Source organism: Ovis aries, chromosome 1, assembly GCF_016772045.2.
Source record: "Ovis aries strain OAR_USU_Benz2616 breed Rambouillet chromosome 1, ARS-UI_Ramb_v3.0, whole genome shotgun sequence".
Classification (NCBI taxonomy): Eukaryota; Metazoa; Chordata; class Mammalia; order Artiodactyla; family Bovidae; genus Ovis; species Ovis aries.
In genome coordinates this window covers 204,775,706-204,802,823 of record NC_056054.1, presented here as the reverse complement: position 1 = coordinate 204,802,823, position 27,118 = coordinate 204,775,706, and the positions used below count along the sequence as shown (strand labels likewise).

General features: G+C 41.3%; 1 protein-coding gene and 1 long non-coding RNA gene across 5 annotated transcripts in view; one reads left to right on the top strand and one right to left on the bottom strand.

The window, feature by feature from the left end:
• The window catches only part of MCCC1 (methylcrotonyl-CoA carboxylase subunit 1), a 53,426-nt gene extending 33,123 nt beyond the window's left edge, over window positions 1-20,303 (bottom strand). For 2 of the 4 annotated variants that reach the window (XM_027957956.2, XM_042233969.1), the window contains exons 1-4: window positions 20,105-20,303; window positions 12,896-12,942; window positions 12,123-12,259; window positions 9,644-9,739 (exon numbers count right to left, since the gene is read on the bottom strand). In XM_027957956.2, the coding sequence (XP_027813757.1) occupies window positions 9,644-9,739; window positions 12,123-12,259; window positions 12,896-12,942; window positions 20,105-20,193 (369 nt within the window). In that variant the 5' untranslated portion in view covers window positions 20,194-20,303. Of the gene's footprint in view, window positions 1-9,643; window positions 9,740-12,122; window positions 12,260-12,895; window positions 12,943-20,104 lie in introns of those variants that run through there. The other 2 variants (XM_027957965.2, XM_012098280.3) reach the window with 2 other exon arrangements.
• Window positions 20,304-20,442: 139 nt separating this feature from the next.
• The window catches only part of LOC121816833 (uncharacterized), a 39,809-nt gene continuing 33,133 nt past the window's right edge, over window positions 20,443-27,118 (top strand). Inside the window, exon 1 of the long non-coding RNA XR_006056565.2 lies at window positions 20,443-20,631. This is a non-coding gene — a long non-coding RNA (uncharacterized LOC121816833). The remainder of the gene's footprint in view (window positions 20,632-27,118) is intronic.

The window sequence follows — 27,118 nt, the reverse complement described above, 5'->3', positions numbered from 1 at the left end:
CTCTATCAGAACATGTTTCCAAAGAGACGTCCGAACTTTATTTTTCTAATATATTTTTTAATTGAAGCATATTTGATTTACAACTGAATTTTCCTACTGAAGTTCTGAAGCCTTACCTGAAACAGAAAAACCAATATTTCTTTTTATGGTGGTAATATCATATCAAATTTACCATTTTAACCACTTTCAGTGTATAGTTCAGTGGCGTTAAGTATGCTCACAATGTTGTGCAACCATCACCATCCATCAACCCTCAAATTCTATACCTATTAAATAATAATTTCCCATTCCCTGATAGCCTCTGTTTTATTTCCATCTTTTCTGTACCTGATAAAAGGGAATCAAACAATATTTGCCTATTTGTCTCTGGCTTATTTTATTTAGCATGCTATTTTCAAGTATTAGAATATCATTTCTTTTTACGGCTGCATAATGGTCCACTGCAGTTACAGTCTACATTTTGTTCATCCGTGTCTATCTGATAGACACACAGACTGCTTTGGTTACTGTGAGTAATGCTGCTATGAACATTAGTATACAAGTATCCTGCTTTACATTCTTTCAGGTATATATGAAATGTCAAGGAATATTTGCAGTTAGGAGTAAAGAACTTCAGGGTGGTAAAGCAGGTAGGTGGCGGTTTGCTCTCTCTACAAAGCCGGCCTAGAACTGAAACCGTGTGCCCAAAAGTTGCAAAGAGCACCCTTACACAATACTAACTCATTTAGCTTCAGGTCACTATCTGCTGATGCTGCCTTTCCAGAAAAAAAGCTAAGAATGAAACAAAAGTCATATAGTCAAACAGTAGTAAAGTCTGTATACACTTCAGTGAAAAAGGACCCTCTTAGATTTTAACCTAATCACTCGCAACTTACTCACAGTTTTAAGAAATTTACTTGGCTGCCTTATCCCACAGAAGAGGAAAATCAGTAACTGAATGACCGCAAGATTTCTAAGAGAAACATCCTGACAGTGAAAAGGGACAAAAGAGAGGAGAGTAAAAAGTGAAACAGGCTTATGTGGTTTAGCAAGGAGTAAGGCAACGTCAACTTCAACAGTCCTGAGGGCATTTCTGTCCTTTTAAAATAATAATTAAGTATGTATAATTATAATCAAGAGAATGTGAAAAGAAAAAAGCTTATCCAACCCTATTTCAAAACCGTTATGTCCAAAGAACCTTTCAAAATAAAAGGGGTAAGCTTTAGACATTTGGGAAACTCCTGTGACTAGAAAAACCCACATCTTAGGAATAGCACATAGCAATATGCTAGATACTGAATACAAATAATCACATTTTGATGTCAGCTCAGAGTTTTGTTCCTTTTAAACCAAAGTTCGATTTTAGTCATTTTATATGAAATGTTAAATATTATTTATGTAAGGCAAAGTAAAACAGGTCTACATGCCAGTCCTATCTGATTTTTTAACAGCTTTTTTAAAGGTAGAATTTACAATATGCAACATTCACCCATTTACAGTCTGATGAATCAAGCACATTTAGATAACTGTGCTGTAACTGGACTGTGACTATACCCCAGCTTTACGACACTTCTACCAGAATTCCTATATGCCCGTATGCATAAATGATGAATCCTTGCTCACAGAACCAAGCAACTACTGACTTGCTTTCTTTCTATATAATTTTACCTCTTTTAGAAGACTCATATAATGGAACCATATAGTCCACAATTTTATATGTCTGGCTTAAACTAACCATAATTTTCTGTGGTTCACCAGCAAAAAGAAAAAGAAAGAGTACTCATGCATGCCACAACAACGATATATATACCACTTTTGTTTACAGACTATATGGCTATATCACATTAAAAAAATAATTATATTTATTTCTAGTCATTGAATTTTTGCTGTGGTGAGTCTTTGCTGCTGCCGGGGCTTGTCTTGTTGAGGGGAGCAGAGGCTACTCTGGTGGTGCACGGGCTCCTCACTGCGGTGGCTTCCCTTGTGGAGCACAGGCCCCAGGCACAAGGGCTTCAGCAGTCGTGGCCACGTGCTCCGCAGTTTCGGCTGCCAAGCTCTGAACACGGGTGTAGCTGCTTCCCGCATGTGGGATCTTCTTGACCAGGGATTGAACCTGTGTCTCCTACATTGGCAGGTAGATTCTCTACCACTGAGCTACCAGGGAAGCCCACGCATTTTGTTTTTTATTAATTTGGATTTTTCTCAGTTTTTGGCTATTATGATTAATGCTATTATAAACATGCATGTGTAGGTCTTTAATTTTTCTCAGAAATGTTTCATAGTTTTCAGTAGATAGGTCTTGAACTAACTTTTTTACTAAGTGTCTGATTTTCATTGATGTTACTGCAAATACAGTTGCTTCCTTAATTTCATTTTCAAAGTGTTTGATGCTAGCCTCCCTTCTTTTGGAACAGATACGTAATTCAACAGAACCCTGATTAACTAGATAAATACTCTGTTTTTGTAACTAAGAAGAAAAGCAGCTGTCTCTTTGCAAACAATAATGTTCAAACACGTTATGGGAATGGCCTCAAGGAATTTAACTAATTTCTTTTAGGGTGAACACTGATATATACAAACCACAGTATCCTCAAGCATTTGAATGGATTAAAAAGGAAATCTAACAATGCTACTACCACCAGTGGGCTAATTTCAGCCATGTGTTTAGCTGCCGATTCACCCTGGTGCGACACAAGATTGCAAGCCTTTTTAGACTGTTCATCCTTTGGTAATAAGACACCTTTAACATGAAAGACAGAAAACTGGTATCATCTCCTACCCTTAAATCTCAGCCAAAATAATTCCTTCCATGTTTACAGTTTGTGTCTCTTCTGCTCTGCGCTTGATCAAGCATATGCATAGACACAAAGTTGTTGCTGTTACTATTAGCTCTGTCTTCAGCAAAACTGAGATGTGTCTGCTTTCCACGGTGGAGCAGACAATTCATACTCCTCAAATCCTTGTTTTGTGTGTGTATGATTTTAAAATATCTCTTATAAAGTTATTTATTCCTGGTGGCACATTAAAAGAAACTGGAGCACTTTCACAAAACATTCGTGTTTAGGAGCTAATCCAGGTAACCAGCTTTTCACTAAATAATAATATACTTACAAAAAAAGTAAGGAAGTCGCTCAGTCGTGTCTGACTCTTTGCAACCCCATGGACTATACAGTCCATGGAATTCTCCAGGCCAGAATACTAGAGTGGGTAGCTGGTCCCTTCTCCAGGGGATCTTCCCAACCCAGGGATCAAACCTAGGTCTCCTACATTGCAGGCAATTCTTTACCAGCTGAGCCACAAGGGAAGCCCCTTTACAAAAAAATGTACATTGTAAGTATACAGCTTTTTTAAACATAATTTTCATAAATACTCAGTTCAAGAAACAAATAATCATCAACATTCCATCAGAGAGCAGAAAGCTCTCTTCCAGGTAATTTTAGGTCCCGCCCAAGGTACTACATCAACATTTTCTTTAAAAGGCTCCTCAGTGATTCTAATCTTTAGCCAGAGCTTACTACTGCTACCTCTTTCCCAGCCACAGAAGACCTGAGACAACTGACAATCAAGAGGACCAGTCTAATGAGCATGCTTACCATTGTATCTTCCAGAGTCTCTCAATACAGCCATGTCACGGAACAAATTACCAGAAATTTAGCTCCTGAGTAAATTTTACTCTAGTGTCTATAAAAATGCCTATGTCAAAATGGCCACATTTAGAATTCTACATGGAAACACAAAAGACTTCAAATAGCCAAAACAATTTTAAGAAAGAACAGAGTTGGAGGAACCACTCTCTCTGACTTCAGACCATACTACAAAGCTATAGTAGTCAAAGCAGTATGGTACTGGTATAAAAATAGACATACATCAATGGAACAGGATAAAGCCCAGAAAAAAAAATCCATATATTTATGTTCAATCTACAACAAAGGAGGCAAAAATATACAATGGAGAAAAGACAGTCTGGTACATATATAGCCACATGTAAAGGAATAAAATTAGAACATTCTCTAACATCATATACAAAGATAAACTCAAACTGGATTAAAGACCTAAATGTAAGACCAGATACTATAAAACTCCTAGGGGAAAACACAGGCAGAAGACACTTTGACATAAATTGCAGCAATATATATTTTTTTGATCAGTCTCCTAAAGAAAAGGAAATAAAAGCAAAAATAAACAAAAGGAACCACATTAAAATTAAAAGCTTTTGGTCAGCAAAGGAAACCATTGCCAAAACTAAAACACAATCTACTGAATGGGAGAAAATGTTTGCAAATGATATGACTGATACGGGATTAATACGCAACATATAAACAACTCATACAATTCAACATCAAAAAAACAAATAACCTGATTAAAAAACGGGCAGAAGAACCCAATGGACATTTTTCCAAAAAGGAAATGCAGATGGCCAACAGGCACATGAAAAGATGCTCAACATCACTAATTAACAGGGAAATACAAATCAAAACTACAATGAGATATCACCTCACAACTGTAAGAAGGGCTACCATCAAAAAGAACAGAAATAATAAATGCTGGTAGGGATATGGACAAAAGGGGATACTTCTGCACTGTTGGTGGGAATGTAAATTGGTGCAGCCACTATGGAGGCTTCTCAAAAATCTGAAAAGAGAACTACCATATAACCCAGCAATTCTACTCCCGGGTATATATCTGGGGGAAAAAAGTGAAAACACTAATTCAAAAAGATATATGCACCCCAATGTTCACAGAAGCATTATTTACAATTGCTAGGATCTGCAAGCAACCTAAATGCCCATCAATAGATGAATGGACAAAGAAGATCTGGTATATGTACACAATGAAATACTACTCAGCCATAAAAAAGAATGAAATTTTGCCATTTGCAGCAACATGAATGGACTTGGAAGGCATTATGTTAAGTAAAATAAATCAGACAGAGAAAGACAAATATGGAGTCACTTATATGAGGAATCTAAAAAATACAACAAGCTAGTGAGTACAACAAAAAAGAAACAGGAGTTCCCTGGCAGTCCAGTGGTTAGGACTCAGTACTCTCACGGCCAGGGTCGCAGGTTCAATCTCTGGCCAGGAAATTAAGACGCTGCAAGCTACACTGCGTGACCAGAAAAAAAAAGCAGACTCACAGATACATAGAACTACCAGTGTGGAGAGGGAAAAAGGGAGGGGCAAAACAGGGGTAGGAGACTAAGCAGTATAAACCATTTTGTATAGAATAAGCTACAAGAATACATTCTACAACATGGGGAACATAGCCAATATTTTATAACAACTGCAAGTAAAATGTATCCTTTAAAAATTGTATAAAAATTTTAAAAAAGAATTCTATATCTTTTGCAAACTTCTTTCAATATCACTGCTGCTGCTGCTGCTAAGTCATTAATCAATGTCCTTTATTAAAACAATCAATACGATTCTTGTCAAAGTGAGGGCAAGGTCTGCTCCCCTAATTGGCAAATAGCCTTTTAGTGAAGAACACTGTGGGCTTCCCAGGTGGCCCTAGGGGTAAAGTCCCTGCCTGCCAATGCAGAAGATGTAAGAGACACGGGTTTGATCCCTGGGTTGGGAACATCCCCTGGAGGAGGACATGGAAACCCACTCCAGTATTCTTGCCTGGAGAAACCCATGGACAGAGAAGCCTGGCAAGCTACAGTCCATAGGGTTACAAAGAGTTAGACGTGACTTAGCATGCACGCAAGCAAGCAAAGAGCCCTGTAAATTGTAACCTACCAAAGAAAGCTGAGCGCTGAAGAACTGATGCTTTTGAACTGTGGTGTTGGAGAAGACTCTTGAGAGAGTCCCTTGGACTGCAAGGAAATCCAACCAGTCCATTCTGAAGGAGATCAGTCCTGGGTGTTCTTTGGAAGGAATGATGCTAAAGCTGAAACATCAATACTTTGGCCACCTCATGCGAAGAGTTGACTCACTGGAAAAGACTCTGATGCTGGGAGGGATTGGAGGCAGGAGGAGAAGGGGATGACAGAGGATGAGATGCCTGGATGGCACCACCAACTCGATGGACATGAGTTTGAGTAAACTCCGGGAGTTGGTGATGGACAGGGAGGCCAGGCGTGCTGCAATTCATGGGGTTGCAAAGAGTCAGACATGACTGAACGAGTGAACTGAACTGAAACTTCCTTTTTGATCAGGCAGCTTTCTCTGGCCTAAGTTTTCTGACTTAATTCCAATCACTATGCCCCAATAATAGTCCCATATTACTTATTTCTTGCTTTTACTCTTAACCACTATCTGTAATACTTGCAATTCACCTCAAATCTTAAATATCCGGGCAAAACGTGTAAAGATTATTTGTGTTACTGTAACACTATTTGTGTTCTTACAGCATCTAATGTAATACTAATCCAGATAGACATGGCGTTGACAAACTCCCAGAATTAACATATGACACATTTGCTACAGAGTCATTACTTACACTGAAAAATGGTCTCAGTGAACTGCCATTAAAAAGGAAAAGGATTTTCACCTCTGAAAGCAAAGATAAAATAAGGAAGCTGACTGGCTTACAAGAAGTTATTTTTGAAATTTCTGATTAAACCTTCCTCTTTCCCAAAATGCCAGACAAGGTCTATTAAACACACTAGTAAAGTAATGCTCAAAATTCTCCAAGCCAGGCTTCAACAGCATGTGAACTGTGAACATCCAGATGTTCAAGCTGGATTTAGAAAAGGCAGAGAAACCAGAGATCAAATTGCCAACATCCTCTGGATTATCAAAAAAGCAAGAGAGTTCCAGAACAACATCTAGTTCTGCTTTATTAACTATGCCAAAGCCTCTGACTGTGTGGATCACAATAAACTGTGGAAAATTCTGAAAGAGATGGGAATACAGACCACCTGACCTGCCTATTGAGAAATCTGTATGCAGGTCAGGAAGTAACAGTTAGAACTGGACATGGAACAACAGACTGGTTCCAAACAGGGAAAGGAGTACGTCAAGGCTGTATATTGTCACCCTGCTTATTTAACTTATACGCAGAGTACATCATGAGAAACACTGGGCTGGATGAAGCACAAGCTGGAATCAAGACTGCTGGGAGAAATGTCAATAACCTCAGATATGCAGATAACACCACCCTTATGGCAGAAAACAAAAAAGAACTAAAGAGCCTCTTGATGAAAATGAAAGAAGAGTGAAAAAGTTGGCTTAAAGTTCAACATTCAGAAAACAAAGATCATGGCATCTGGTCCCATCACTTCATGGCAAATAGATGGGGAAACAATGGAAACAGTGACAGATTTTATTTTCGTGGGCTCCAAAATTACTGCAGATGGTGACTGCAGCCATGAAATTAAAAGACACCTGCTTATTAGAAGAAAAGTTATGACCAACTTAGACAGCACATTAAAAAGCAGAGACATTACATTGCCACCAAAGGTCCATCTAGTCAAAGCTATAGTTTTGCCAGTAGTCATACATGGATGTGAGAGTTGGACTATAAAGAAAGCTGAGTGCCGAAGAATTGATGCTTTGAACTGTGATATTGGAGAAGACTCTACAGAGTCCCTTGGACTGCAAGGAGATCCAACCAGTCCATTCTGAAGGAGATCAGCCCAGGGTGTTCTTTGGAAGGAATGATGCTAACGCTGAAACTCCAGTAGTTTGGCCACCTCATGCAAAGAGTTCACTCATTGGAAAAGACTCTGATGCTGGGAAGGATTGGGGGCAGAAGGAGAAGGGGATGACAGAGGATGAGATGGCTGGATGGCATCACCGACTTGATGGTCATGAGCTTGAGTAAACTCTGGGAGTTGGTCATGGACAGGGAGGCATGGAGTTTTGCAGTCCACGGGGTCGCAAAGAGTCAGACATGACTGAAAGGCTGAACTGAACTGAACTTATTTTCTGCCTCAACTACCAGAGTGTAGCTTTAGACACAGGGTATAAACTCTTATTAGTCATTGCTGCATTCATACTTAGAAGCTGGCACAAAGCAGAAGACCAAATAACGCCTGCTGAGCGAATAAATGCATGAATGAGATGTCAAGGGGGAAAGAGTACTTTAGGCACATAGAACAATATAAGCAAATGCTCAGAGAAATAAGCATAATGTGCAAAGATGGAGAAAAGTTCACTGTAGCCATTATAAAGAACTGGTGATGAGAGGTAAGTTTTGATAAATACTGGAAACACTCAAATGCTAGGCTGAAGAATTTGAACTTTATCTTGTAACCACTGGGGATTTACTCACTGGGGAATAGGATGAGACAGGGGGTAAGTTATTGAGAAAAAAATAAAGAGTAGGCGGTATTGAGGAAACAAGTGTTTAAGAAACACCTGTCTTATAGTAAAAGCAACTGCTAGCAGTAATCTGCCTAGCACAACTCATTGGATTGGCAGGGGATTTAGAAGCAGGGAAATCAGATGAGAATCAGAAAATCCAGATAAGAGATTGCAAGGACTGGCTGTGTGATTAAAAAGAACAACTTCTGGAGACAATTCAAAGAAAGATTCAATACAAGTTGGCTCCTGTTTTATTTTGAAGGATGAGAGATGTAATAACAGTGAAGTTTTGAGCCTGAGATATTGAAAAACCAGGGAGCAGGGCCCTGGAATGAGACTGGGAAGTCAAGAGGGAAAAAGACTCCTTTTTTGAATCTACTTTTCCTTATAATTTAGACCACCATCTATTTCTGCTAAAGAATCTGATGTTCCTAGGACCTGTCTTAGTAGACAGAGGATTCCTTGGAAGATAGAGGATCTCCCTCTTAAATATGTAATTAAAACCTCCCTCTACCTGTTTCCCCAAAGATCTAAAGCTTTTAGATCTAAAGATCTAAAGCACAGGATTCAGTAAGAAGGTAAAGTGGCTGATGAGTGAGAAGGGACACATCTTGTTTACAATAACAACCCCATTCAGTTCAGTCACTCAGTCGTGTCTGACTCTTTGCGACCCCATGAATCGCAGCACGCCAGGCCTCCCTGTCCATCACCAACTCCTGGAGTTTACCCAAACTCATGTCCATTGAGACGGTGATGCCATCCAGCCATCTCATCCTCTGTCATCCCCTTCTCCTCCTTCCCTCAATCTTTCCCAGCATCAGGGTCTTTTCAAATGAGTCAGCTCTTCACATCATGTGGCCAAAGTATTGGAGTTTCAGCTTCAACATCTGTCCTTCCAAAGAACACCCAGGACTGATCTCCTTTAGGATGGACTGGTTGGATCTCCTTGCAGTCCAAGTGACTCTCAAGAGTCTTCTCCAACACCATAGTCCAAAAGCATCAATTCTTCGGCGCTCAGCTTTCTTCACAGTCCAACTCTCACATCTATACACGACTACTGGAAAAACCATAGCCTTGACTAGATGGACCTTTGTTGGCAAAGTAATGTCTCTGCTTTTGAATATGCTATCTAGGTTGGTCATAACTTTCCTTCCGAGGAGTAAGCGTCTTTTAATTCCATGGCTGCAATCACCATCTGCAGTGATTTTGGAGCCCCCCAAAATAAAAGTCTGATACTGTTTCCACTGTTTCCCCATCTATTTCCCATGAAGTGAACAACCCCATAATCAAATGTAAAAACCTTAGGAATAGTTAAAAAGAGAGAACAAGTTCTATAAATAATAAGTAACTTTGTGTAAACTGTACAAAACTTATTCCTCTTGCAATGCAGATTTCTTCACGAATCTATTACCTGTGCGGCGGAGATCTTGGCCACTTGAATGATTTTTTCCATAGAAAGGTAGCTCTGCTGAGAGGGAGCGGGGCCGATGAGGTAGGCTTCATCTGCCTGTGGAAGGAATATTACAGGCTTAACAGACCGCACAGCTAGGACACATGAGTGCACTGTACAGAACTGCTGGCTGCCTAAGAACAATGCAAGAACTGAGAAAGAAGCAGCACCTCATGTCTATGTTACAAAAATTAGGCAGTTCGGAATCTTTTACATGAGATACCAAAACTTGACTTTTTATGAATAAAACGCACAGAGTGAAATTAAAGAGCCCTGGGTCAGGAAGGAAGAGGCGTTAGTCACAGCATTATTATTAGCAACAAGAGTAACCTTAAATGTAGTTAATGCCAAAAACGTAGTTTGAAAACAGACAAAATATACCACAGGTGTAATACAGCAAGAAACAAAATTACAAAGTTTCCTGAAGTTTTATGATTATTACAGTATGATAATTCTCCTTCTATACATTTGTGAACTATTTTATACTGTCCCTTAAAACTGTCCCATAATCATAGCATCTCTTGAAGCAGACCAGAAGTAACCTCTGTGATCAATTTGGGACATATCTTCCCATTTCACATTCCTATTTATTTGAACATATTTATATAACCATCCAACAGTTTTAGTTTTTGTTTTTACACAAATAGGGTTAAACTCTAGAGTCACTGTCTGCAATTGCTTTTTTCATTAACAGTACATCTTTCCTTGCTCCTACACATGTCTACCTCATTTTTTTGAAACAATTGCATAAAGTTCACAGTAGGGAGGTAACTTAGTTCATTTAATCAGGTACCTCTTAACAGACATTCAAGCCATAATGGCAAGTGGATGCCAGCAACATCTTGTACATGACTCCAGGGGCACATGTATGAGTGTATCTCTGGACAGAGATCTAGAGGAGTGTTTGCAGGGTTGGGTGAAAGACATGACATTTTAATCACTCCTGGTTAATCACCCTTTGAAATGGTGTCATTAACATACATTTCTATCAGCAAATTAATTTCTAACCACATTAACTGACACTGAATAGTATCCACCTTGCATAGGGGTAACATGGAAATCTGCTTTTCAAGCTAACAATCTGGCTGAAGTGCAGAAAATATTGTGAGAGGGGGTCAAGAGTAGAAGTAGGCAAACCACGTACAAGGCTACAGATCTGACCAGGTGAAGATGACAGCAGTTTTGACTTAAGGTGCAGGTGGTAGAGGGCAGAGAGAAGTGGAAAGAAATGTTTGAGAAGCAGAATTAACAACAACTGGGGATTGTCTGGATGGGGCCGGGGGAATGATGTACACTGGGGATGAGGATGGGAGATATTCAAACAGCCCCCGAATCTCTGGCATTATTATTTTTATAAGCAATGGTATTGCGATCTACTGGGTTAAGCAAGTCTGTAAGAAAAGCAGCTTCAGTAGAGAGATGAAAGGTGATGAGTTCAATTTCGGACATACTGGTTTGGTGCCCATCCAGGGGGAGCTGGACAGACATGGATCACATTCAAAAGGAAGGCTGGGCTAGAAACTCACTTTTGGAAGTTTTTACCAAAGGAGTTGATGATACGATCTAAAGTGATACGATCTAGAGTGCACAGTGAGAAAAGGAGAAATTGGAAGATTCTTGGTAGGAGACAGAAGGATTCCATAGCGCAGGAAGACAACCGGCCTTGGACGGGGAGAGGACGGATGCAGACGCAGTGAGTGGGTTCTACGGCAGGAAGCTCAGTCCTACGTCCTCTGTGAATTGGGATCAGGTGAGAACAGACGGTCAAGGGAGACTCAGAGGCTGGAATGGAGCAAAATGGGTTCCAGATAGAATCTGAGGGGAAAGGTGCCAGAGCCGCATGGGCCTGCTGTGCACTGTGGAAAACCCAGGGGAAGCGGGTCACCAGGAATTTGTCAGTCTTTGGAGTCTTGCTGCAGCCAGAAAGAAGGCCAGTAGCTAAATTCATCCATGGTTGGGTTCTGTCTGGTGTTAATAACTAATAACAATCAATAACAATCACAAACCTCAGGGGAATAAGGTCCTTTCAGTTATAATTTACAGTTAAGTCAAGGCTCAGAAACATTAAGTGAGTTGTCCAAGATCCTTTGGCCAGTAAGTGGCAGTTGCTAAGTCTGACCTCAGTCCTTCTCCTGGTAAATCAAGGATCTGGACGTGCGCCACTGACAGTGGGATCTGTGGGTCAGCCACATTCTCTGAATCAACCCTTGTTGAAACAGGGCCTTGCCTACAAGTCAACTGCACCACTAAGCACATAGCTTAGTTCCACTGGTGTTATGTCTGGTTACCAAGATAAATTATTACTGAGCAGGTTGAACTTACCTACTTAGATACTGTTAACACTAGCAAATATAAACTGCCAACCAAGAAGTAAAATACTGACACAATAAACAAATAACAGTCACTTACAAAATTTGACTTCTGGTTTTAAAAAACGTACCATGTCAACATGCATGGAATTCCTGTCGGCCTCACTATAAACAGCCACAGACTGTACACCCATTTTTTTGGCTGTCCGTATCACCCTGCAGGCAATTTCTCCTCTGTTTGCAATGAGGACCTTGGAAATGTTTTTTCCTGTTTAAAATACCATGAAAACCATATACAAATATTACTGGGGAATTAAGGCATGAGAATTCAAAATATAGTTGTCCTTCAGTATCTGTGGGGGACTGGTTAACTATTTGGTGACCACAAGTACATAACCCCATGCCTCCTAGAGCCTAAGGACAGATAATGTGACATCACCCTGTGACATCACCATTTCCTCACCATCAGCCAATCAGAGACTTGTGCACAAGCTCATCACATATCCTGAGATCCATCTCCCTCACCTGACTTCTAAAGATGTTGTGCTGAAACCCTTCTGGGGGAACTCGGGGCTTTTAGAGGCATAAGCCCTGCAATAAACCTTTCTCCGCTCTAAACTTCAATGTTTTGGTTTATTTGGCCTCACTGTCTGTGGGGCACACAAACTTGGGCTAACAATTCAGCTAAAAGAAATGGTAGCTCCAGGATTTGAACCCAGATTAGCTTCACTCCACAATGAGTGAAGTTCTTCATCACTCTGCTCCATTGCCTCTATCCCTCTGTACACAGCAGTGTGGGTTAAGTATATAAAAATATTCTATTATGAACACATTAAATAATTAAATCTTTCCTTTTCTTACTTCACAATCTGAAACAAAGCCAAACAGAAGACACTGTCAGTACCTGTGGTTGTTGCATACTTCCTTGTTCTTTGCTTCCAAGCCCATCCCCTATAAAATGAATCCAAATGGAATTATAATTAAACAGGATATATAAGATCTGTCATTGCTTTTTCAGAAGAATCTCAATTTTTAAAAACTTGAAATCCAGTCCAGATAAGACCTTAGTTAAATCTAAAGCCTACAGCATGATTTAATAAGATTTTCTTTGTAGGAAGAAAACAAATCTAGAAATCAAAAATTACAGTTCTGACTGATTTCCCTGGCACTCCATGTCCTTGACCAGACCACCTAACCTGCTCTGCTCACTCCTGAGTCTGGCAAGAGAGCCTGGAGTCAGAGACAATTAGAAAGCTAAGGTACTTCAAGATCATCCAGTTCAGCTTTTTTCCCAAACTCTTTTCACTAGAATCCAAAGTAAAAATTATGTTCAACTTTACAATCCAATATACACACAGAGGTTTCAAGAAAGAAAAATTTCCCTATGTTTCAGTAGTTCCTGTTGTATTCCATTTTATTAAATAAAACATTGATCAAACTACAGTTGGAAAAATACTAATCTCATTCACTCCTCTGGTAAGACAGGTTTGCATAACTAAGCCCAGAGAAATAAAGGGAACGAGCTGAGCAAAGGCAATAGAAAGAGTGCTGGTGACGCCAAGCAAGTCACTTACATCAGTGTTTCTCAATCTTTTTTTCATTGAAGTGAAGTGAAAGTTGCTCAGTCATGTCCTAACTCTTTGCAACGCCATGGACTATACAGTCCATGGAATTCTCCAGGCCAGAATACTGGAGTGGGTAGCCGTTCCCTTCTCCAGGGGATCTTCCCAACCCAGGGATTGAACCCAGGTCTCCTGCATTGCAGGCCGATTCTTTACCAGATGAGCCACCAGGGAAGCTTTTTTTCATTACCCCCCCCTAAAAAAGTATATAAATACTAAGGAAAAAGATTTTGTAGGAGGGGCTGAGCTTTGCAGAGCCACCAACAATGGTAATTAACATCAAAGATTTTTGTCACTCTCTCAAGAAACAATTTTTATATAAATAAGAAATGGAGAAGCAGGAAGCCTAATGATTTATGTCTTAACCAGGGAGAAGTTCATTAATATCGAAAACAACTTTAAGTTCTACGATACCTATTGATACAGTAACTTAACACTGAAACTAATCACGAACTGATAGAAAGCGGGCCAGATTCATACAATGCCTATTAGGTGTCAGTTAAAAAGAATACACTGAGAAACCAACAAACTGAAGTAATTCTCCCTTCGTCCTTTCTGTCCATATCTGGAAGATCTGGGAAAACTATGTTTATAAAGAACTAACCATTTTATTTATTTACTTTTTTGGCCACACTACAAAGTACAGGGGATCTTCCCCAATCAGGAATAGAAACCATGTCCCCTGCAGTGGAAGCAGTCTTGTAATCACTGGACAACAAGGGAATATTTACTTATGGATTTGGCTGTGCTGGGTCCTTGTTGCAGCATGTAGGATCTAGTTGCCCAACCAGGGATCCAAACTAGGACCCCTGCATTGGGAGTACAGATTCTTAACCACTGGGCCACCAAGGAAATAGATGGAGAAACAGTGGAAACAGTGACAGACTTCATTTTTGGGGGGCTCCAAAATCACTGCAGATGGTGACTGCAGCCATGGAATAAAAAGACGCTTACTCCTTGGAAGGAAAGTTATGACCAACCTAGACAGCATATTAAAAAGGAAGTCCCAAGAACTAACCATTTTAGATCCTTTACAAGGCAGGCCATAAAAAGGCACAACGTATATTAGAAACCTAAGAATGTTTAAACTATGCACAATTGCACTCATCCATCTCCTATGATACCAAAGTAATGCTCAAAATTTACCAAGCCAGATTTCAACAGTATGTGAACTGAGAACTTCCAAATGTTCAAACTGGATTCAGAAAAGGCAGGGGAACCAGAGATCAAATTGCCAACATCCATTAGATCATTGAAAAAGCAAGAGAGTTCCAGAAAAAAATCTACTTCTTCTTTAGTGACACTGCCAAAGCCTTTGACAGTGTTCAGTTCAGTCACTGATTCTGTGTCTGATTCTTTACGACTCCACGGACTGAAGCACGCCAGGCCTCCCTGTCCATCACCAACTCCTGGAGTTCACTCAGACTCATGTCCATTGAGTCAGTGACATCATCCAAACATCTCATTCTCTGTCGTCCCCTTCTCCTCCTGCCTTTAATCTTTCCCAGCATCAGGGTCTTTTCAAATGAGTCAGCTGTTCGCATCAGGCATTGGAGTTTCAGCTTCAACATCAGTCCTTCCAATGAACACCCAGGACTGATCTCCTTTAGGATGGACTGGTTGGATCTCCTTGCAGTCCAAGGGACTCTCAAGAGTCTTCTCCAACACCACAGTTCAAAAGCATCAATTCTTCGGCACTCAGCCTTCTTCACAGTCCAACTCTCACATCCATACATGACTACTGGAAAAACCATAGCCTTGACTAGACAGAACTTTGTTGGTAAAGTAATGTCTCTGCTTTTTAATATGCTGTCTAGGTTGGTCATAACTTTCCTTCCAAGGAGTAAGCGTCTTTTTATTCCATGGCCGCAGTCACCATCTGCAGTGATTTTGGAGCCCCCCAAAAATGAAGTCTGTCACTGTTTCCACTGTTTCTCCATCTATTTGCCATGAAGTGATAGGACTGGAGGCCATGATCTTTGTTTTCTGAATGTTGAGCTTTAAGCCAACTTTTTCACTCTCCACTTTCACTTTCATCAAGAGGCTCTTTAGTTTTTCTTCACTTTCTGCCATAAGGGTAGTGTCATCTGCATATCTGAGGTTATTGATACTTCTCCTAGCAATCTTGATTCCAGCTTGTGCTTCATTCAGCCCAGTGTTTCTCATGATATACTCTGCATATAAGTTAAATAAGCAGGATGACAATATACAGCTTTGATGTAATCCTTTTCCTATTTGGAACCAGTCTGTTATTCCATGTCCGGTTCTAACTGCTGCTTCCTGACCTGCATACATTTTTCTCAGGAGACAGGTCAGATGGTCTGGTATTCCCATCTCTTTCAGAATTTTCCAGTTTGTTGTAATCCACACAGTCAAAGGCTTTGGCATAGTCAATAAAGCAGAAGTAGATGTTTTTCTGGAATTCTCTTGCTTTTTCAGTGATCCAGTGGATGTTGGCAATTTGATCTCTGGTTCCTCTGCCTTTTCTAAAACCATCTTGAACATCTGGAAGTTCATGGATCACGTACTGTTGAAGCCTGGCTTGGAGAATTTTGAGCATTACTTTACTAGCATGTGAAATGAGTGGAATTGTGTGGTAGTTCGAACATTCTTTGGCATTGCCTCTGTTTGGGATTGGAATGAAAACTGACTTTTTCCAGTCCTGTGGCCACTGCTGAGTTTTCCAAATTTGCTGGCATATTGAGTGCAACACTTTCACAGAATCACCTTTTAGGATTTGAAACAGCTCAACTAGAATTCCATCACCTCCACTAGCTTTGTTCATAGTGATGCTTCCTAAGACCCACTTGACTTGGCATTTCAGGATGTCTGGCTCTGGGTGAGTGATCACACCATTGTGATTATCTGGGTCATGAAGATCTTTTTTGTACAGTTCTTCTGTGTATTCTTGCCACCTCTTAATATTTTCTGCGTCTGTGAGGCCCATACCATTTCTGTCCTTTATTGAGCCCATCTTTGCATGAAATGTTCCCTTGGTATCTCTAATTTTCTTGACGTGCTCTCTAGTCTTTCCCATTCTATTGCTTTCCTCTATTTCTTTGCATTGATCACTGAGGAAGGCTTTCTTATCTCTCCTTGCTATTCTTTGGAACTTTGCATTCAAATGGGTATATCTTTCCTTTTCTCCTTTGCTTTTCACTTCTCTTCTTTTCACAGATGTTTGTAAGGCCTCTTCAGACAGCCATTTGGCCTTTTTCCGTTTCTTTTTCTTGGGGATGGTCTTGCTCCCTGCCTCCTGTACAATGTCACAAACCTCTGTCCATTGTTCATATGGCACTATCAGATCTAGTCCTTAAATCTAAAGAGTTGGACTATAAAGAAACCTGAGCGCCGAAGAGTTGATGCTTTTGAACTGTGATGTTGGAGAAGACTCTTGAGAGTCCCTTGGACAGCAGGAAGATCAAACCAGTCAATCCTAAAAGAAATCAGTCCTGAATATTCATTGGAAGGACGATGAAACCCCAATACTTTGGCCACCTGATGCAAAGAACTGACTCGTTGGAAAGATCCTGATACTGGGAAAGACTGAAGGCAGGAGAAGGGGATGGCTGAGGATGAGATGTTGGATGGCATCACCAACTCGATGGATGTGAGTTTGAGTAGGCTCTGGGAGTTGGTGATGGACAATGAAGCCTAGAGTGCTGCAGTCCATGGGGTCGCAAAGTGTCAGACACGACTGAGTGACTGAACTGAACTGATATTAGATACTGTGTAACTCATGTGTAGCATATACATATATCAATAGTATGTATAGAAATGTAATTGAATAGGACTAGCCTTTCACTGGGGTAGAGATGCAGGAAGCTAGATGTTAGAGTGGAGGACCAGACACTCATTGCCCTCTGATGCACACTCAGTCAGAAGCTGACATCCATGAAGGGTTCCTGGGAAGACCCATAGCTTTGGCACTTGAGTTCCACAAGACGGTTTTCTCAGGAGGTTACTGCTTTCCAACATTTTTCCAATCACCTGACAGCTTTCTTGAGCTTCAGCAGTGAGGCCAGGATCAAAGTCTCTTCCTATCACAGTCTTCAGATAGGTTTACTGATAAGATTCAAGGCCTGTCCTGGACAAGTGTCTATAAAATTGCAATTTTTTGATAAATCCAGCTAAGACTCTGATTCTGTTTTAAGGACATTGATGAACTAAATTCTTCTTCTGCCATTTCCCAGTGTAGACCCCACACACATCACTTTTAACTAAAATCTTCTACCCCAACAACATTCTGACTGGTCTACTCCATTTTTCACCATTTACAATTTAAAATGGCTTAAAAAACATTAAGAAGTTACCTTCATGTGATTATTGTACCCTGATTCAAGAATTTCTACACTAGTTTATTCTCACTTAAAAAATTCTACCAATAGACTAGATTTCTTTTCTGAGTTACTACAAACTCATAACATAAAAAGATATGTAAATGTACACCCATGGCTGATTCACGGGAATGTATGGCAAAACCCACCACAATATTGTAAATTAGCCTCCAATTTTAAAAAAAAAGAAAAAGATATGTAAAGAAGGACTTCCTTGGTGGTCCAGTGGCTAAGACTTGGCGCTCTCAATACAGGCCTGGGTTTGATCCCTGGAGAAGGAAATGGCAACCCACTCCAGTGTTCTTGCCTGGAGAATCCCAGGGATGGCAGAGCCTGGTGGGCTGCCATCTATGGGGTCGCATAGAGTCGGACACGTCTGAAGTGACTTAGCAGCAGCAGCAGGGAACTAGATTCCGCATTGCTCCAACTAAAAGATTCTGCATGTTGCAACTAAGACCTGGCCCAGCCAAATAAATATTTTTTAAAAACTTAAAATCTCTATAAAATAACAAATAAATAAATCAGACCATGGCACTCCCTGCTCGATTCCTCCTCCAATTGTTTCCCTGTGTCACTTAGAATGAAATCTCAATTCTTTAAAAAAAAAAAAAAAAAAGACATGTAAACACCCTAAATACTGATAAGATTTTTAGTTCTGCATGCCATTAACAACTCTAACATTTTCCAGGGTGACAACTATTTGAGAATAGTTCTATACCTAATACCTGAAAATTTGAGAGGGAGAGGGAAGTGAGAGAAAATGAGTCTGTGTGATATCCTGAAGAGCCCCAGAAACTTAAGAAAAAATCAGGAGAAAGAGAAGATCACTAACATTGCTTTCACCATCATATTTTACTCTGGGGCTAGTCCCACACAATTAAATAACTGAAAATCTACATATATACAGTAACGTTGGGACAATAAAAGGAAAAAAATCTTGAGACTTAACTCACTGAGTCTGCAAAGGCTACCTCTATGGATAGATTCATATGCATCAGATTCTATTTAAGAATAAACAAATGGTTCTAATTCTATTTATTCTATTTAAGCCTCTTTACATTAATGTTAATTCATTTAATAAGCATAGTCCAAGATACTAGCATTGTTTCTTCTAGGGATAGTATCATTATCTCCTTCTAAAGAAACTGATGCACTGAAGTAGATAACTTGCCCAAGATTACTCACACACCCAGTGAAGAGCAAAGCTGAGTCCCCTGTACTCTGACTGCATAGGTCTGTGTCCTTAAACTATACTATCTTTCCAGAATGATAAACGAGGAAGCAGAGAAGGTGCGAAGAGAAGGCAAAGGAAGTTAAAGAAGCCTGCTATTGGGAAACCTGGGGGTATCTTCACTGCAAAAATTATTTTGTGGGTGCGTGCTAAGTCGCTTCAGTGGAGTCCAACTCTGTGAGACCCTATGGCCTGTAGCCTGCCAGGCTCCTCTGTCCATGGGATTCTCCAGGCAAGAATACTGGAGTGGGTTGCCAGTGCCCTCCTCCAGGGGATCTTCCCCACCAGGGATCATGCTTTGGCAGGTGGGTTCTTGACCATAAGCGCCAAAGCTTAAAACCTGAAACTCATCAGCAGTCAGGTTAGCTAGAGTGAGTCATACGTGATATGTACAAAGCTGTTGACAAAACCTCTCAGACCCCTGGACGATAAATTTGCTGTTGTTAACTTGATTTATCTCAGCGAAGGGGAAGAACTCCAAGAGGCCTTAGCATCTTGGCTCCATTTCTTACTAACAGTCGGACACGACTGAGCAACTAACACACACAGCTGCAGTGCAATCTAGGGCAAATCGTTGGCTTCTTCGGACTTCACCAGAAGCGGGATTATAACAAAGCTCGCCGCAGACTGAAAGCAGTGAAAGCAGTGTGAACGGTTAGCAGCCGTACAAGCGTTTTTCTTGCCCCTGTGGCGAGGGGAGCATGGAGAGGGCGGGCCCAGCTCCACCCCCCTCCAAAATGGGCAGAAGGCTGAAGAGCGGATGTGTGGAAGGGAAAAAGAAGGGAATCCCCCCGGGATGGGCTAGACTTTTTCTTCCGTCCTTCCTCCCCCTAGACCCTTGGTTCCTCTGCGCCTCTCAGCGCGCACGAGTCCATTCACTTCCGGGCGCGACAATGACCCACCGCCCCTCCACCCGCCGTTACCTCGGCGGCAGCAGCAAGCGCGGGACTCGCTGCCACCGGTGCCTCTCCGCCGCCACGAGCAGCACCGACACCGCAGAGGCCGCCGCCATGTCCCTCAGCCGCGCCGCTCTCTGACGCCTTAAGCTACGAGCTGCGGCCCCCTCACTACAAATACTTGTCGCAGCTGCGCAGCCCTCTTGTCCTCCGCCGGCCACCGTACAAATCAAAGCCAAGCAATAGGCATCCCGAAGCGTGTTGGGGGCGTTTCCACCAAAACCAATCAAAGAACAGAGCAGGGCTTGGGGGCGGCGATTGGCCAGTCGGGTCTTGTGCCGCGTGGGTGTGGTCACCGCTTCTCCGCCCTTTGCACTAGTTCGTGAAGGGATAAGCTGCGTCCTCAGTTACTCTGGAATCCGGCTTGCTGTCCCTTCTTTTGGACCTCGGCGTTCCTTGGTTCTGGAACCCTCCTCCTGACTTTTATTATTAAAACCGCGCGGAAGCTGGAGAGGCAGAATCATGAAAAAAAGTCAAATGGAGTGGAGAGCAAGGTAAAATTCTCTAGTGGTCTCGAGAACGGTTAAAATAAATAGATAATTAGCTAAAATTTAAACAACCTAAACTTTTAAAAAAGTGTTTTAATTGTTGAAAAGAGAAAGTCAGAACCGAAATGAAGAATATCTAGGAAGTAAAAGTACTGAAAGACTACATATAGATGCTTATTTGAGATAGCTAAAACACACGATTATAGGAAGATTATAGTGAAAGTAAGCCATCCTATTCAAGGGTTAGAAAAAAAATACATAAGCAGAGCAGAATTAAGTCATTAGTAAAGATTAAAAGAAAGAAATAAATGAATTTTAAAAAAACTACTATCCAAGCCTGTAGGCAGGTCAGGAAGCAACAGTTAGAACTGGACATGGAACAACAGACTGGTTCCAAATAGGAAAAGGAGTACGTCAAGGCTGTATATTGTCACCCTGCTTATTTAACTTACATGCAGAGTACATCATGAGAAATGCTGGGCTGGAGGAAGCACAAGCTGGAATCAAGATTGCTGGGAGAAATATCAATAACCTCAGATGTGCAGATGACACCACCCTTATGGCAGAAAGTGAAGAGGAACTAAAAAGCCTCTTGATGAAAGTGAAAGAGGAGAGTGAAAAAGTTGGCTTAAAGCTCAACATTCAGAAAACGAAGATCATGGCATCTGGTCCCATCACTTCATGGGAAATAGATGGGGAAACAGTGGAAACAGTGGCAGACTTTATTTTAGGGGCCTTCAAAATCACTGCAGATGGTGACTGCAGCCATGAAATTTAAAACGCTTACTCCTAGTAAGAAAAGTTATAACCAACCTAGACAGCATATTAAAAAGCAGAGACGTTACTTTGTCAACAAATGTCCATCTAGTCGAGACTATGGTTTTTCCAGTAGTCATGTATGGATGTGAGAGTTGGACTATAAACAAAGCTGAGTGCCAAAGAATTGATGCTTTTGAATTGTAGTGCTGGAGAAGACTTTTGAAATTTCCTTGGACTGCAAGGAGATCCAACCAGTCCATCCTGAAGGAGATCAGTCCTGGGTGTTCATTGGAAGGACTGATGTTGAAGCTGAAACTCCAATACTTTGGCCCCCTAATGCGGAGAGCTGACTCATTTGAAAAGACCCCGATGCTGGGAGGGATTGGGGGCAGTAGGAGAAGGGGATGACAGAGGATGAGATGGTTGGATGGCATCACCGCCTCAATGAACATGGGTTTGGGTAGACTCCGGCAGTTGGTGATGGACAGGGAGGCCTAGCATGCTGCGGTTCGTGGGGTCGCAAAGAGTCAGACACGACTGAGCGACTGAACTGAACTAGAGAAGCACTAAGTCCAGATGTTCAAATAAATCAATAAAAATTGTTAAATAATTAGAAGTAAAGGGGGAAAACTACACATGCTATGATTTTTTTTAAGTGAGGGAGAGCTGCAGGTATAGGAAAAAAATTTGTAAGAGACTATTTTGCTCAATTTTTATCAAAGTTTGAAAACCTCTATGAACTGGATGATATTTAAGACAAGAAAATGCAATGTACTGAAACAGGTCCAAGGTCAAAAATCTAAGTAAAAGCAATATCATAGAAGAACGAGAGAATATTATCAAAGACTTAATGTTCCTACTACCTTCATTTCCACTCCCAAAACATGTGACTCACCTTATCTTACAGGAAAAGGCCAACAAAATGCTGAATATTAGTTGACCTTAATGCTATTGAGTCTGATCCATCAGTTCAGTTCAGATCAGTTCAGTCACTCAGTCGTGTCCTCCAATTCTTTGCGACCCCATGGACTGAAGCAAGCCAGGCCTCCCTGTCCATGACCAACTCCCAGAGTTTACTCAAGCTCATGTCCATCCAGTCAGTGATGCCATCCAACCATCTCATTCTCTGCTATTGCCTTCTCCTCCCACCCTCAATTTTTCCCCAAATCAGGGTATTTTCCAATGAGTCAGTTCTTCACATCAGGTGGCCAAAGTATTGGAGTTTCAGCTTCAACATCAGTCCTTCCAATGAATATTCAGGACTGATTTCCTTTAGGATGGACTGATTGGATCTCCTTGCAGTCCAAAGGACTTAGTCTTTTCCAACACTACAGTCCAAAAGCATCAATTATTTGGCACTCAGCTTTGTTTATAGTCCAACTCTCACATCCATACATGACTACTGGAAAAACCATGGCTTTGACTAGACAGACCTTTGTTGGTAAAGTAATCTCTGCTTTTTAATATGCTATCTAGGTTGGTCATAGCTTTTCTTACAAGGAGCAAGTATCTTAAATTTCATGGCTGCAGTTACCATCTGCAGTGATTTCAGAGCCCTGAAAAATAGTCTGCCACTGTTTCCACTGTTTCCCCATCTATTTGCCGTGAAGTGATGGGACCAGATGCCATGATTTAGTTTTCTGAATGTTGAGCTTTAAGCCAACTTTTTCACTCTCCTCTTTCACTTTCATCAAGAGGCTCTTTAGTTCTTCACTTTCTGCCATAAGGGTGGTGTCATCTGCATATCTAGGTTACTGAATTTCTCCCAGCAATCTTGATTCCAGCTTGTGCTTCCTCCAGCCCAGCATTTCTCATGATGTACTCTGCATGTAAGTTAAATAAGCAGGGTGACAATATACAGCCTTGACGTACTCCTTTTCCTATTTGGAACCAGTCTGTTGTTCCATGTCCAGTTCTAACTGCTTCTTCCTGACCTGCATACAGATTTCTCAAGAGGCAGGTCTAGTGGTCTGGTATTCCTATCTCTTTAAGAATTTTCCACAGTTTATTGTGATCCACACAGTCAAAGACTTTGGCGTAGTCAATAAAGCAGAAATAGATGTTTTTCTGGAACTTTCTTGCTTTTTTGATAATCCAGCGGATGTTGGCAATTTGATCTCTGGTTCCTCTGACTTTTCTAAAACCAGCTTAAACATCTGGAAGTTCACAGTTCACATACTGCTGAAGCCTGGCTTGGAGAATTTTGAGCATTACTTTACTAGTGTTGAGATGAGTGCAATTTTATGGTAGTTTGAACGTTCTTTGTCATTGCCTTTCTTTGGGATTAGAATGAAAACTGACCTTTTCCAGTCCTGTGGCCACTGCTGAGTTTTCCAAATTTGCTGGCATACTGAGTGCAGCACTTTCATGGCATCATCTTTCAGGATTTGAAACAGCTCAACCGGAATTCCATCACCTCCACTAGCTTTGTTCGTAGTGATGCTTCCTAAGACCCACTTGACTTTGCATTCTTGGATGTCTGGCTCTGGGTGAGTGATCACACCATCATGATTATCTGGGTCATGAAGATCTTTTTTGTACAGTTCTTCTGTGTATTCTTGCCACCTCTTCTTAATATCCTCTGCTTCTATTAGGTCCATACCATTTCTGTCCTTTATCGAGCCCATCTGTGCATGAAATGTTCCCTTGGTATCTCTAATTTTCTTAAAGAGATCTTGTGTTTCCCATTCTATTGTTTTCCTCTATTTCTTTGCATTGATCACTGAGGAAGGCTTTCTTATGTCTCATTATTCTTTGGAACTCTGCATTCGAATGGGAATATCTTTCCTTTTCTCCATTGTTTTTCGCTTCTCTTCTTTTCACAGCTATTTGTAAGGCCTCCTCGGACAGCCGTTTTTCTTTGTTGTATTTATTTCTCTTGGGGATGGTCTTGATCCCTGTCTCCTATACAATGTCATGAACCTCCATCCATAGTTCATCAGGCACTCTGTCTATCACATCTAATCCCTTGACTCTACTTGTCACTTCTACTGTATAATTGTAAGGGATTTGATTTAGGTCATACCTGAATGGTCTAGTGGTTTTCCCTACTTTCTTCAATTTAAGTCTGAATTTGACAGTAAGGAGTTCATGAGCTAGCTGAACCACAATCAGCTCCCGTTCTTGTCTTTGCTGACTGTATAGAGCTTCTCCATCTTTGGCTGCAAATAATATAATCAATCTGATTTCATATTGACAATCTGGTGATGTCCACGTGTAGAGTCTTCTCTTGTGTTTTTGGAAGATGGTGTTTGCTGTGACCAGTGTGTTCTCTTGGCAAAACTCTATTAGCCTTTGGTCTGTTTCATTCTGTACTCCAAGGCCCAATTTGCCTGTTACTCCAGTTATTTCTGCCTGGAAAATCCCATGGATGGAGGAGCCATGGATGGGCTACAGTCCATGGTTTCGCTAAGAGTAGGACCCAACTGAGCAACTTCACTTTCCCGTTTCACTTTCATGAATTGGAGAAGGAAATGGCAACCCACTCCAGTGTTCTTGCCCGGAGAATCCCACGGACGGTGGAGCCTGGCGGGCTGATGGCTATGGGGTCGCACAGAGTCGGACTCGAGTGAAGCGAATTAGCAGCAGCAGCAGCAGCAGCAGCAGCCAGGTATTTCTTGACTTCCTACTTTTGCATACCAGTCCCCTATAATGAAAAGGACTTCCTTTTGGGTGTTAGTTCTAGAAGGTCTTGTAGGTCAAGACTGACAAGAACTGTTCAACTCCAGCTTCTTCAGCATTACTGATCAGGACATACACTTGGACTACCGTGATATTGAATGGTTTGCCTTGGAAAGGAACAGAGATCATTCTGTCAGTTTTGAGATTGCATCCAAGTACTGACCCATAACAAAGAAAAAATTGGAAGTCTTCCAAACTCTAGTTGTTATGTAGGAAGCTTAGACATGAGCAACTGAGGGGAGGCCTGGCTGAAAGCTATTTAAGCTGATCTCTAAACTCTATCCCAGACACACCCAGGAGAGCTCATAGATATGCTACAAAATACCAGAGAGCAGAGACTTCTCAACTCTACACAAGCACCCTGGGTACACAATGAATACCAAATAACCATGGGGGCTTCACCAAGTAACCTTAGGCAGTTAGGCAGTTAGGAGTCCATTAAGGGCCATGAAATTAAAAGACGCTTACTCCTTGGAAGGAAAGTTATGACCAACCTGGATAGCATATTGAAAAGCAGAGACATTACTTTGCCAACAAATGTCCATCTAGTCAAGGCTGTGGTTTTTCCAGTGGTCATGTATGGATGTGAGAGTTGGACTGTGAAGAAAGCTGAGCGCCGAAGAATTGATGCTTTTGGATTGTGGTGTTGGAGAAGACTCTTGAGAGTCCCTTGGACTGCAAGGAGATCCAACCAGTCCATTCTGAAGGAGATCAGCCCTGGGATTTCTTTGGAGGGAATGATGCTGAAGCTGAAACTCCAGTACTTTGGCCATCTCATGCGAAAAGTTGACTTATTGGAAAAGACTCTGATGCTGGGAGGGATTGGGGGCAGGAGGAGAAGGGGACGACAGAGGATGAGATGGCTGGATGGCATCACCGACTTGATGGACATGAGTCTGAGTGAACTCCAGGAGTTGGTGATGGACAGGGAGGCCTGGCGTGCTGAGATTCGTGGGGTTGCAAAGAGTCGGACACGACTGAGCGACTGAACTGAACTGAACTGAACTGAAGGGCTCATGAATATTGCACATCTAATTATAACAGACTGAATTATGTGAAGACACATAGGAAGACATAAACAACACAGCATGCTGTTAATTGTCAATCGGCCTTGAGCACATGCTCTTTGCATTCCCTTTCATTGATTGATGGTGGATATAAGCCCTGCTTTGCACTGGCATAATTAAAAGGAGAAGACTGAAAGTATTAAAGGGGGACACCAAGCAGCTTGATCATCAGGAAGGATAAGGAGTGCCCCCTTCAGAGTGTCTGTCTAGTAAAATATCTGTTTGGTTGAACTGAACTGAATTGTAGCTTGTCTGTTGTTTTAAATTGTTTAGTACATCACTCTAAGTTTTTGTTGTGATAAAACAAGAGCCAAGGGAGAGGAATAAATCGACCTGACGTTTTTATGAAATGAGCATAATATTGTTACCAAAAACTAACAAAAATAGCACACGCAACTATAGTTCAGTTTCCTCACTTGTGAATAATAATAGAAAAACCCAAAGTGTATTACCAACTAAAGTGTCTGGTAAGTATCTAGCAAGGTAATGCTCACAATCCTTCAAGCTAAGCTTCAACAGTATGTGAGAACTTCCAGATGTACAAGCTGAATTTAGAAAAGGCAAAAGAACCAGAGATCAAATTGCCAACATCAATTGGATCATAGAAAAAGCAAGGGAATTCCAGAAAAATATCTACTTCTGCTTCATTGACTACACTAAAGCCTTTGTGCCTGCATGCGTGCTAAGTCGCTTCAGTCATGTGCAACTCTTCGAGTCCCTATGGAGTGTAGCTTACCATACTCCTCTGTCCACGGGATTCTCCAGGCAAGAATACTGGAGTGGGTTGTGAAGCCCTCCTCAAGGGGATCTTCCCAGCCCAGGGATCAAACCCACATCTCTTATGTCTCCTGCACTGGAAGGCAGATTCTTTACCACTCACAACAAACTGTGGAAATTCTTAAAGAGATGGGAATACCAGACCACTTTACCTGCCTCCTGAGAAGTCTGTATGTAGGTGAAGAAGCAACAGTTAGAACTGGACATGG